The sequence below is a fragment of the Tenrec ecaudatus genome, chromosome 12 (genome assembly GCF_050624435.1).
Source record: "Tenrec ecaudatus isolate mTenEca1 chromosome 12, mTenEca1.hap1, whole genome shotgun sequence".
NCBI lineage: Eukaryota > Metazoa > Chordata > Mammalia > Afrosoricida > Tenrecidae > Tenrec > Tenrec ecaudatus.
In genome coordinates this window covers 138,387,609-138,400,311 of record NC_134541.1, presented here as the reverse complement: position 1 = coordinate 138,400,311, position 12,703 = coordinate 138,387,609, and the positions used below count along the sequence as shown (strand labels likewise).

At 56.0% G+C, this 12,703-nt stretch overlaps 1 protein-coding gene across 6 annotated transcripts in view; it reads right to left on the bottom strand.

The window, feature by feature from the left end:
• The window catches only part of TNRC18 (trinucleotide repeat containing 18), a 97,634-nt gene extending 85,855 nt beyond the window's left edge, over window positions 1-11,779 (bottom strand). For 5 of the 6 annotated variants that reach the window (XM_075527570.1, XM_075527564.1, XM_075527567.1 and 2 more), the window contains exons 1-2: window positions 11,417-11,779; window positions 9,060-9,498 (exon numbers count right to left, since the gene is read on the bottom strand). In XM_075527570.1, coding sequence (XP_075383685.1) covers window positions 9,060-9,246 — 187 coding nt within the window. In that variant the 5' untranslated portion in view covers window positions 9,247-9,498; window positions 11,417-11,779. Of the gene's footprint in view, window positions 1-9,059; window positions 9,499-10,338; window positions 10,579-11,416 lie in introns of those variants that run through there. The other variant, XM_075527565.1, reaches the window with a different exon arrangement.
• Between the last annotated feature and the right edge of the window lie 924 nt (window positions 11,780-12,703).

Genomic DNA, 12,703 nt, shown 5'->3' with positions numbered 1-12,703 from the left:
GATCATGAGGTGTCGATAGGTATCAGGCATCAAAGACCCAGAATAAAAAATCATATCGTTGTGAATGAGGGGGAGTGCAGAGTGAAGACCAAAAGCCTATATGTAGGCAATTGGACATTCCCTTACAGAAGAGTGATGGGGAGGAGATGAACCAGTTAAGGGTGCAGTATAGCATGGATGAAACATACAACTTTCCCCTATTTATTTAATGTTGGGAGCCGATAACCATTAAGACCCTGGCCTCAGCCACGTAGCCGAAACTTGGCTGCTTCCTAACAGCAAAGCTTTGTTTCCTGCCCAACTCCGCCCCCACATTCCAAGCTATGTACTCTGTAGCACAGGCAGTTGCGATAACTGACCTTGTTGCCATTGGTTAAAATACCGAGCACCCATTGGACTGCAGACATACCATATTAGGAGCGTAGCAAACTTGGTAATGCATGTAATAAACCTTAATTTGCATGCGGACGTCTTTGAGAACTATCGCGCGCCTTTTACCTGCAGCTAATTGGCTAACGTTATTATGCTTCATTATAATACACATATTGTATTGGATGTTATGCAGTATGCCTCATTAGATTATACACCTCCCAGTTCCTCTTTAATGTAAACATATACCCGGAGTTTTGATGAAATAAATGAGCTTGATCAGCGTTTTGTCTTGCTCCACGTCTCTGTGTCTTTCTTCCATCCAGGTTCGTCGCACCTCTGGGTCACTACGTGAGGGTCTCGCTGGATGAGACCCCCACACTTTAATACTTCTTCCCCCCAACTATCATGACCCCAATTCTACCTTACAAATCTGGCTGGACCAGAGGATATACACAGGTACAGATAAGAGCTGGAAACACAGGGAATCCAGGACAGATAAACTCCTCAGAACCAATATTGAGAGTAACAATACCAGGAGGGTAAGGGGAATGTAGGGGACAAAAAGGGGAACCAATCACAATGATCTACATATTACCCCCTCCCAGGGGCACGGACAAAAGAAAAGTGGGTGAAGGGAGACATTGGTCAGTGTAAGACATGAAACAATATTAATTTATAAATTATCAAGGGTTCATGAGGGAAGGAAGGTGGGGGTGGGGGAGGGGGAAGGGAGAATGAGCTGATACCAAGGGCTCAAGTAAAAAGAAAATGTTTTGAAAATGATGATGGCAATAAATGCACAAATATGCTTGACAGAATGGATGGATGGATGGATTGTGATAAGAGTTGTACGAGCCCCCAATAAAATGATTTTTAAAGGAAAATTTTTTTTTAAAAAACAGAAAGGGGTTGCTCCAATGAAAAAATGGGTTTGAGTGGGTGAATAAGTAAATGTGGTGAAGAAAGCTGATGGTGCCCGGCTATCGAAAGAGATAGTGTCTGGGGTCTTAAAGGCTTGAAGGCGAACAAGTGGCCATCCAGCTCAGAAGCAATAAAGCCCACGTGGAAGAAGCACACCAGCCGGTGCGATCACGAGGTGCCAAAGGGACCAGGTATAAGGCATCATGCAAAAGAAAAAAAGAATATATATATATACACCATAGTGAATGAAGGGGGGAGTGCAGAGTGGAGACCCGAGGCCCAAGTGTCGACCACTGGAGATCCCCTCATAGAGGGGTTTAGGAGAGGAGATGGGTCAGTCAGGGTGCGAGGTAGTGCCGATGAAGAGCAAAGCTTTCCCCCAGATTCTGGATGCTTCCTCCCCCCAACTACCATGATCCGAATTCTACCTTGCAGGGCTGGATAGGGCAGAGGTTGTACACTGGTACATATGAGGGCTGGAGGTACAGAGAATCCAGGGTGGAGGATACCTTCAGGACCAAGGGTGTGAGGGACGATGCTGGGAGAGTGGAGGGTGAGTGGGTTGGAAAGGGGGAACTGATTACAAGGATCCACATGTGACCTCTTCCCTGGGAGAGGGACAGCAGAGAAGTGGGGAAGGGAGACTCCGGATAGGGCAAGGTATGACAAAATATCGATGTATAAATTACCAAGGGCACATGAGGGAGCGGGGAAAGGGGAGGGAGGGGAAAAAAAAGAGGACCTGATGCAAGGGGCTTAAGTGGAGAGCAAATGCTTTGAGAGTGATTGGGGCAGGGAATGTACTGATGTGCTTTATACAACTGATGTATGTATATGTATGGATTGTGAGAAGAGTTGTATGAGCCCCTAATAAAATGCAAATAAATAAATAAAATTGGAAAGTCTTAAAAAAAAAAGAAAATGATTAGGGCAAAAAAGGTACAGATGTGCTTTATACAATTGATGTATGTATATGTATGGATTGTGATAAGAGTTGTATGAGCCCCTAATAAAATGTTTTTTAAAAAATGGGTTTGAGGTGATGAAAAATGGGTTTGGGAAACCGGGAAATATAACCAGCATTTCTAAAAATAAACTCCAGTCAATGGAGGAGAAAAACAAGGCGATTAATAACTCCAGGAAATACAAAAGAAATGAGTTTTATTACATCACTTGACCTGGGTCATCAATATTTACCCACCCATAATGATAAGGAAAGCTGGTTTAAGCAAATCTGTCCTTCAGGTACCCTGGGAGGATGGAGGAAGTAGAGATGGGGTGGAATAATGTCACAATAAACATTAGCGCTTAGCAGCCAGAGGTAGGCTGTTTGAACCCCCAGCTGCCCCAGAGATAGGCGTGGAGATCTGCCTCGGGAACCCTACTGGGTAGTTCTGCTCCATCCCACAGAATCCCACAGAATCCCATACATGCGCAATTTATTCTACGTAAAGGGCTCCTTTGGAGTTTGCTTGTTCTGGAAGTACTTACTAACTATTGCTTCAAAGTCAAAAAAGGAGTCTCAAAATGAAAAAAAAATAGTTGTAAAAGAAGGACAGTTAGGGCCTCTCGTTCAAAGTGGCATATGGGGTGGGGGGTCTGGATAGAAAGGGGACTGCTGTCCTGTGTTTCTTTTCCCTCCCATGTTGTGGAGACAATTTAAAGAAACTGATGGCATCAGGTGTTAAGCAAACACAGGGATCAACTGGAACTCCTGCACCGGCTTCTGGGAATGAAAACTGGTCCTACTACTTTGGAAAACTGGCTATATCCCCAGACCTTGTGAACACCCCCACACATCACACCCTTCCCACATCTACTTCCTCCATCCTCCCAGAACACGTAAAATGCCATTTTGTTGACACCCATTTTCTCATCATTTGCAAGTTCACAACTGAGTCAAGTGCCATCAGGAAAATTTGCTATCTATCGTCTCCCCCTTCTCTTTTTCTTTCCTTCCCTCGCACTGGGTATTCGGAGGATCTCTGGCTCGCTCTCCTCATCCTTCCGTGCCCTCTCAATCCCACGCCTAGGTAGGTAGACCAAAAAACAAACTCCATGCCATTGAGTCGATGCCAGCTCATCACTACCGTGTGCTACTGTGTGAGACAGGGAGACCTGCCCCTGTGGGTTTCCAGGAATGTAACAGGAGTAGAAAACCTCGTTTACCCCAAGGAGCAGCTGGTGGTTTGGAACTGCTGACCTTGCAGATCACTGCCCAAGGCAAAACCACTATGCCACCAAGGCTCCGCTCAGTGGGCAGATGTCCAGAGAAATATGTAGCGCACGTCTGTACACCAACAGCGTACATAGCAGAAGCTGGGAACCAGCTAGGCCAGTGTTTCCCAAAGTGGGTCTGGGAGACACCGGAATGACAGGGGAGCTGGCACCCAAAACAGATACCTCCACTTTATCCTGGGCTACAGGGTGATAATACAAAAGTTTTTCATTGCCAGGGGACATAGAGTAATTTTTTCCCCCTTAAAAGTGCAGGGGTCGGGAGGGTGGGGGCTGTTCACAAACCGATTAAGTTTGGGAGTCTATGCTCCAACAGCCTTGAAGAGGCGTGCAATATTGATACAGTTTAATACTATGTAGCATTGACAACTGACAAATTCGTTCTCCACACCGGAAGCTGCATCTCCTGAAAGAAACTAGTGCAGACTGTAAGGTAACAAAAATGCCAATGCTGTCTTTCCAGAGTGCGAGGGGAGGGAGCCTCCCAGGCTCTGGAAATGGTCTGGTCTCTGGCCGGTTGGTTACATGGCTGTCTTGTCCAATACACACAAGCCTGGGGGTGGAAGCATTTCACAGCACAGCGAGGAAAAGATGGAAGTGAGGCTTTGGGGCTGGAGCCTCCGAGAGAGGAGAAAGCGAGAGCCCTCCTCGGGGTTCACCGCCCAAGTCCAGGCGGCCTCGGAGAGGTCTGGGCGAAAGTGAGAGACCGTGAGTCATAGGCAGGGATCCTCTACCAGGATCCCTGGTGACACACTGAGAAGCCCCTGGCTGGCTGACAAGTTGGCTGTCCTAACACATGGGGCTTCTCTGGAGCCGGCAAACCTGATGCTGAGGGAGGGAGTGTGGCAGCTTGTGCTGGGGATCAAGCTCAGAAGGGGAAGAGGAGGGGCAGGAGAGGGAGGGGGGGGACAGAGAGGAAATGGCCTTCCCTGGCGAAGACTGAAATCAGCGTCACAAGACCAAAAACCGTGCGTGAACTATTGCTCCATAAACTTTCACCCAAATTTACAGGAGAAATGCTCGGTTTAAAAATCATGGGTGAGAAAGCCGTGTGGGGCCCTTCTACTCTGTTACCCACCCCTACCCCAGTGCAGGGGAGCAATGCTTTGGGCCCAGATCCACTCAAGGGCCCCCAACAACATAGACTTCGCCAAAGTGGCTACCTGGCCTAGCCCGGCAACTTGCCCTCGTTCATTTCAGTTTCATCAACAGACAGTTCATTCAGGACGCTTTTCAGATGAGGAAGTCAAGGCTTGAACAGGCACCGCACACCCAGGAAGCAAGATTGCAACCCCAAGGCCCTTTGAGCCTGCCTCCTGATGGGGGACTGTGGGCAGGGGCCACCCAGTAAGGGGGAATGACGCTGAGTCAGAGCAACCTGGTAGGGCAGGGTCAAATTGCAGCTGGGAGCTTCCGAGACTGTGATCGAACTGCTAACTTTGCCGTCAGCAACCCCGGGTGTAACCACTACACCACCAGGCCTCCTTCTTGTGCACAGAGAGGCACACCATCTATGGAAACATCTCACTGAGGGGAAGAGACCACAAGCAGCCATCCCTCAGGGTTCCGACTCACACACAACGCCAACTTACAGACCTAAGGATGTCCTGAGCTGGATCGTAAAACACCCACCCCACCCCACCCCACCCCTACTAAGCTGTTCCGCAGCATGCAGGTAGCATGACGTCCTAGCCCTTCGCATAACCCAGGGCACAGGAGGGAGGCCTGACTGCTGCATAGGGCACGCATTTTTTCCTCGCACTTGAACCATTGCTCCGTTCTCCACCGTGCCCCCTGCTTATTTCTGAAGAAGAGGGGCAGGCTTTGCTAGAACCACAGCAATGCCGACGCTGGACGGACCACTTGGGCACACAATGCCACCAGCAATCTGCAGCCCGTCTGCTGATTTTGCCAAGCACCCTCGTGATGGCCCTCTAGATCCCTGTCCACTCTTGGGCCAGCCAATGCCTTCAGGCCCCCCGCATCGCTTTGATGGCTTTTAATCGGAGACCTTTCCTCCGCCTGCCTTTGTCTGATAGGCCTGGTGATATCCATCCCACCTCCTTCCCTTGTTTAAAATCCCAAGTTCTCATTACTGAGGGGGAGGCGGGGTGTGGCACCCCCCCCAAATCTCCTCTCATCCTGTTAGCCTCATACAGGCCACTCTCCCAGCTGGCACGTCTCTGCTTTTTCAAGGAAAATGTCTGCTCCTTAGACACCCCCCCTTAATGCCAGCGGGGTGCCACAGGCCCCCATCACCCTGGGCAGAAACACTGTGTAGGGCCCCAACCTGTAGCTCTGTGCAAAGAAAGGTTTCCGCTCTCACTTGGGGGTTGATTGCCCAGCTCCTGAGAACACAGGCAAGGGCAAGGCCCTTTGTTTTTGTGCTTCACTGGGAGGGGCTGCTCATCCAGCAGCTGCCAGTTCAAACCCACCAGGGGCTCCTGGAGCTCTTATCCTCTGAGGCCAGTGCTAACAGGAGTCATTCTAACTGGGCACACAGGAGGGTTGGTGGGGATAGCTTCTGGTTCACTGCTAGGTTCTCAGGTACCTGGAAGTGCCCCGCCCACAAAAGGGACTTGGGAAATTCCTGGCTGAGTCAATGAACCCCCTTGAGGAAAGAAGAAAGCAGTTGTCCAGTGGGGAAACCAAAGGGAAGGGGGAGGGGGAGGCCAAGAGGCCCCTTCCAGATTCCAGAACCTTCCCTTGGCCTCCCTGCTGCCTCTGACCATGGAAGGACACAGCCTGAAAATCCCCCTTATCTCTGAAATCCCATCATTCCACCCCAAGGTTCCACTGATTAATCTGTTTAAATCAATCTCAGCAGGCTGATGGGTCGGATTCCACAGATGGATCAGATTGGCCCTCTACTGTCCCCTGGCCTGTCCAGAGAACGGGGCAGCAGCAGGGGAACGAGGCCAGCTCCTTCCAGAAGCCTGGTATCCTCTGCGGCTAGCCCGCTGAGCAAGGGCAGGGCAGCGGCCAGTCAGCGTGCCAGCAAACACCGAAATCCCACTATAGTCCACTGCAGCGCAATCAGGATTCTGGCCAGCCCGCCCATGCCCAACGAGGTGGCAGGCCAGCCAGGTGCTTAGCAGCGGCCTGTCCGCCTCCAGGTTGTGAACCCCTTACCCGACACCCACACACAAGGTTGGGGGGAAAGTCCTTCTGTACCCCTGCCAATTGTATTTTAATCCACAGCCGCATGGAAATTTCACCTCCTCTTCTGCCAGAAAAAAAGGGGGGGCCCAAATCACTCTGAGTCAACCACCAACTCCATGGCCCACAGCCAATCCTTTGCTCAGTACTACACCTCTGACCCCAATCGGGGTCCTCTCCACGGGAGCTCTCCTAGTAGCATGTAGGCGGGTCCCTAGCAGAGGGCAGGAAGGAGTCCTTGCTGTGTGACCACAGCAAATCACTCAACCTCTGGGCTTCCCAACAAATAAAGATAGGGCAGGACCTGAGGTGCTGATAGCCAGGGAGGAGGGGGGTGGTGCATCCTAAAGGAAATTTTAGCACCTGCACCCTGCAAATAAGAGGGGTTGGGGGAGGGCACCAGGCTGGGGACTTTCTAATCTGGGTCCCGCCCCATGCAATCAAGGCTGTGAGCCTCAGGCCTCTAAAGGGATTAACGGCGACCTCTGCACCAGGGCGTTGGCCTGGGGTCCGAGGTCTGGCGTCCCCTCCTCTCCTCAGACTGCCCTTCCTCCTAGACAGTACTTGCCAGGTCTCGCGCCTGCCACTTCCTCCATGACCTCAGCCCCTGAGCACGCAGAAGTCAGGCTGTTACTCCCAGTGCACAGCCCGAGGCCGAGAGGCACTCGGCCAGACCTTGGCAGGCAGCTGCCTCCTGCTCAGCTCCTGGTCCTGCCTGTCCCCTGGCCAATCTGCTGCCGTCCTGAGCCTTGGTTTCCCCAAAATGGGGGACGACCCCTCGCAAAGCAATCCATAGTGGCCTGAGCATAGCGCCTGGCCTGGCGCGTGCCCACCAAGGGTCCCCCATGACTGGGGGAGGGGCCATCTTTCATTCCCTCTTATGCTGGTCCTTGGTTCCTATGAGGCTGAAGCCAGCTGTGAACAGAGGAGCCATAGAAGGTAGACCAAGGGTCTGCCAGCCAGTGAGGCCCAGAGAGTCCACTTCCAAGCAGCACAGGTTGGCCACCACCACGACCGACCCAACCAGCCACTGCATGCAGACTGGCCGGAAGAGCCCAAAATAGCCCAGAGAATTGATTGTGACCTAAGGGTCTGCACAAGGGTACACCCTTTGTACCCTGGGCCACCACCAAGATCCCCAAGGGCCTTCCTTTGCCGGCAAAGCTCGCTCCGGAGAAAACCCTCCTCAGTCCAAGGCAGAATGTGACCCTCTGCTCAGGCACACACTCAGGCGTCCAGGGCCCCCCTCTCTCCCCCTCCCGCCCCCCACCCCACCCCCCACCAATGGGGATCTCTGTGCCCCTCCCCCGCCCGCACAAAGGCCCTTTGTCTCTCCCCGACCTGACCCGGTTCCCTAAAAGTTCCAGGAGGAAAATCAAAGAAAGTGCCGTGGTGTCCGTGTGGGGCTGGGCCAGTGGGCTCCTCTGGGCTGGGGGACAGCACCTCCTGGACCAAAGGCCCAAGGAAAGCACCCAGGACTCCCCAAGAAGTGGCAAGGGTCCTAAAGCCTTGTTTGGAGGGAAGCAGCGAGCTTTTTTTAAGCTAATGCCTGGGACAGCTGGCACAGAAGCCGGACTCGAGGGGTGGCCTCTGGGGCCCCCCCTTCCCAATCCTGCCTAGGCCAGGCAGGATAAGTGTCACCCTCCCTTTGGGGCTACCCTCTCGGGAAATGGCGCCATTAGGCGCGCTCCCTTCTCGGCCCCCAGTCTCTACCCAGGCTTCCCTAGGCCACGGAACCTGGCCCTGGCCCGATCCGCGAGGCTCCCTTCCTGGTGGAGCAGGGTGGTGGCAGCACCCGCCTGCCAGCTGGAGCTGGGAATTGCAGGGACATGGTCGTTGCCCCCCGGCCACTGAAGACCAGGGTCCCTGGGCTGGGGTCAGAGTCATCCCGCACCCCACGGAGCACCAGATGAGCTGAAGACCCTCACGCAAAGTGGAGCAAGGCACAGATACGGGAACTGCGAACGGACCCCTGGGCCCACCAGCGCCAGGCAGGTCGTTTGCCAAGAAAAAGATTGGACCGCGGGGAGCCATAGTCTCTCGGGGAGTCGGGTTGGTTTGTTCTTTTCTCGGCCAGATTTTCTGAAAACCCCAGCGCAGGCTCACGCCGCTGTGACCCCGGTGGTGGCTCGGGTGGTGGCTCAGGTTTTCGGCGGACGGCTTTCGGCAAGGGAGTGAGCCTGAGCGAGCCGGGAGCGCCGAAGGAGGCCGATCGAGCCGTGCACCTTTCCCGACACGGGCTGGGTGTCTCTGGGCCCCAGGCATGGAGCCTGCCCGCACCTCCCTGGGCCTCGGAGGAAGAGGGAGCCGAGCCCACCCGGGCCCCCCCTCCCTGGGCCGGTTCCCTGGCCCAGGCTCCCGGCACTTACCAGGGTGCGGGTGGAGGTTGAGGCCCGCCATGTACTTCCCGGGCGGCAGTGGGCCGGGCAGGCCGGAGGCCGGCAGGCGTCCGGCAGTAGCCGCGCCCACGCGGTGGCTTTCCATGCCCAGGCCGGACAGCAGCGGCGGCGGGGGGCCGTGCACGGACCGCGGGGGCCCGAAGTCTCGGCCATCCATCCTCCGCGCGAGTGCCGCGGCCAGCCCGCCACCCCGGCCCACGGGCCGCGCTCAGTGGGACCTAAAAGTTAGGCCTTGGCTGAGTCCCAGAGTCCTCGGGTGGCGGGGGCTCCGCGGCGGGCATGGCAGCGGAGGCCAGCGGCGTGCGCGCTCGCTCGGTTGCAGCGGCGGCCCCGGGCGCACAGACCGCAGCCGGAGGGACCCGTCCGGGCAGCCGGGCAGAGCAGGGCGGTGCGGCGCAGGTTGCGGCGTCTTGTCGGGGAGAGGAGGAGGCGGCAGGAACAATCGGAGAGGATAAAAGAAAAAAGGAGATTAAAAAAAAATGAAAAACAAGTTTCAGAAAGTATCCAGGCGGAATGGTGCCTGGAGTGCCATCGCGATGGTCAGAAACGAAATCAAAAGGCTCCCATTTGCCAAAAACGCTCAAGACTCCAATCTCCTTCCTCCGGCGGCTCGGGCTCCCGGGGCCAGGCGCGGACCAGGTTTCCTGGGCCGGTCCTTAAACTGGGAAGGCCCGTGCGCGCGCCGCGCCCGCGGAGTGCAAATTCAACCCTCCAAATGTGTTTGCTTCCTCGGCGTCACACGCCCCAGGCTTTAAAACCGAAGTCTTTATGAGAGCGGGAAGCGCGGTCTCTCTCCAACACAACATCCACTATCTGATCCGGAAAGTTTAATATTTAACCTGCTTTTCGCCCTAGCCTGCGGGTTTCCCTTCTCCACTCGCCCGGAACCGCCGAAGGGGCCTTTAGAGGGGCTTTTCAGAAGAGAAAGTGCAAGGCAAGGTTCACTATTATTTTTAAAGTGGCTCTTCGCCTCCCTCCACACCCCACCCCCAGTCCCAGCAAGGCGCAGAGCCCGAGTCCCGGTAGCGAAACGTGGCAGTTCTCGCCGGATGACTGGAAAAAATTCCTTCAAAAACAAGCGTTGGTTTCATTTTCCAATGCCCTGCCTAGGGGATCCCTTGGCCCGAGGACGTGGCCTGGCGTGGGGGGCTAGGGGACGTCCAAGAGGAATGAAGGGGCTCAAGAGTCTGGCTCCTACCCTAGCTTCTTCCCCCACCACCCGACCAGCAAATAATCTACAAAGAAACACCTCCACAGCGCGCGGGCTGGTCTAGGAGCGCCTCCCCCAACGACTGATAGATCCCCCCGTCGTTCCAATTTAAAGGTGTTTGTTTAAAAGATTTGTCGTTTGCCCACTGGGGGTGGGGGACTCTGAGAGCCAGCCCTTCCCTCGCTCCCGGTCTGCAGGGGGGGACGCCGGCAGCCAGCAGCAGCTCAGCGCCCTTGGATCCCGGGAGGCCCAAGCGCTGCCAACGCCGCCGCGGCTGGCGGAGACCTGGCCAAAAGCACCGGGAAGGCCCAGGCTGCCGCCGCCGGTGCCCACCCCTCTACGGGTGTCCGCCCTGTGTGCCCCCACCCCCACTCCCGCCCTCCCACCAGGCTACAGACCCCTTGGCCGCAAATCCACCACCGGCCAGACCCGCCCGCCCCCTTCTCCAGCCTCCCACCCCAACTTTGCTAAGGGCACTTATCTTAACCTGGTTTGGGTTACAAACGTCTCCCCCCACCCCACCCCCGTTCGCTCTAGGCCCGCAGGCTCCGGTTACCAGACCCGCATTTACTTTGTAAAAATCTTAGACCGCCACATCTGAGGATCCAATGTCTCAAGGAGAGGCGAGCAGCTCCCAGTGATTCTTACAAGACTGCCCTCGGATCTATTTATTTCTAAAGCAATCCAGCGCCCTGGAGAGTCGAGAGATGCAGCCCCCAAACACCTTTGCTGGGGCAAAGGCGCTGCTCCAGCCATTTGGGGTGGGGGGGCTGCGATTCCTTCAGCCGACTTTTCTTCCCCCTTTAAATGCAGCTAAAATGGCTGAATTCCGGCTTCTAATTAAAACCAGCCTGGAATCGCAACCGTCTCCGCGCATCCAGCTCCCCGGCCGCCTGCAGGGAACCAAGGGGGAAGCGAGGCCCCTCCGGCCGGGCGGTGAGGGCTGCACAAGGCTGACGGCTTGATGGGCGTCCGGGGCTAACCCTCACCCCTCTCAGGGGCGCCAGCCCCGGCCCCAGCCTCCGCTCCCGGGGGAACCCCAGCGCAGCCCGAGAGCATGGGGGGCAGACTGGAGAAGTTTGGAGAAGATCGTACGGACGGGCAATGGACAGCGTACCTGGCGCGGCGGGGCTTTGGGCTCTGGGCTCGGGCTCCGGCTCCGGCGGCTGCCCCGGCTCCCGGCGCTGTTAGGCGCCCGTGATGTGCACCATCCCGGGGCCGCCGTTCCCCTGCGTGACCCGCGGTCGCCTCACACTTTTTGCCCGCCTTTCCTTTTTTTGGTAGAAAACCGCTCCCGGGGCCGTGCGCTCGGCGCGCCAACTCCTCCGCCCTCCCGCCGCCGGGCTCCCGCAGCCCCCGGAAAAGCCAGCTTTCCTCCTGCTTTTTAATAAAATCCAGGTAGCGCCGGTTTAAAGAATCCCAAATCTCCATATACAGCCCGGGATTGGAAAAGGTACATTACACAACCCCCCTTTCAAGTTCCTCTCGCTGGATCTAAAAAAAAAAAAAAAAAAGAGCGGGGGGGGGGGGGGGGGAAACGGCGGGGGAGGGGCGCACTCCCAGCGAAGAAACACGCATTGTTCCCGGGTGCCCGCCCCTCCCGCCCGCGGCCCGGCCGCCCGCCCATTGGCCGCATGCGCCGCCAATCTCGCGCATGTAAACACCTTGGCCCTCGGCCATCCCTATAAAACCAATTACGGACTGGGGGGGCTCCGGCGGTTTCCAGGCGCCCCGAGGCGGGCCTGAATGATCCAAACTGGTGGTGAGAATTTTTTCGGGCTGTTTCTAGGCAGCCCTCCCCCCTCCACCAGCTCAAGGGAGGTGGGTAGCCCCCCTCGCTCTCCTCCCCCGCCCTCCCTCCCTGCCCCAGCGTCTGGGCTGAGTGATCAAAATAGAGGAAGATGGTTGTCGCTGCAATCTAGGGCTTTGCAAGGCGCAGTTTAATGGGCCGCCTGTCAGCTTCCTGCTCGCAGGAGGAGGTGACAAGTCGAGCGAGCCGGGAAGGGCTTGGGGCCCGACAGGCCGCACCCCGCGTCCCGGCCCCCCACTTCCCCAGTGGCGCGCCTTCCAGAACGGGCCGTAGAGACGCCAAAACAAACCGGGCTTCTTGCATTTTCCCTCCTCCTTGTTTTTTTTCTTTTCCTTTTTAAACAAAGCGACGATTCATTCCCTCCCCCCAGCGGTGCGGTCGGGTGGGCTGGGCAGGCGAGAAGGCCGTTTTCCTAGCCCCGGCCTGTGGGCCCTCGGTGAACCGCGGTGTCAGATGGTCACTGATTAATATTTTGGAGGCCGCGGCGGCGGGCAGCGGGTGAGTCTCGAATCGTCTCAAAGGGGTGCCTATAGAAATGGGGAATGGGGCGCGCCCCCCTTCTTCGCTTGGTTGCTGCGTTTTGGGCCTTGCGCG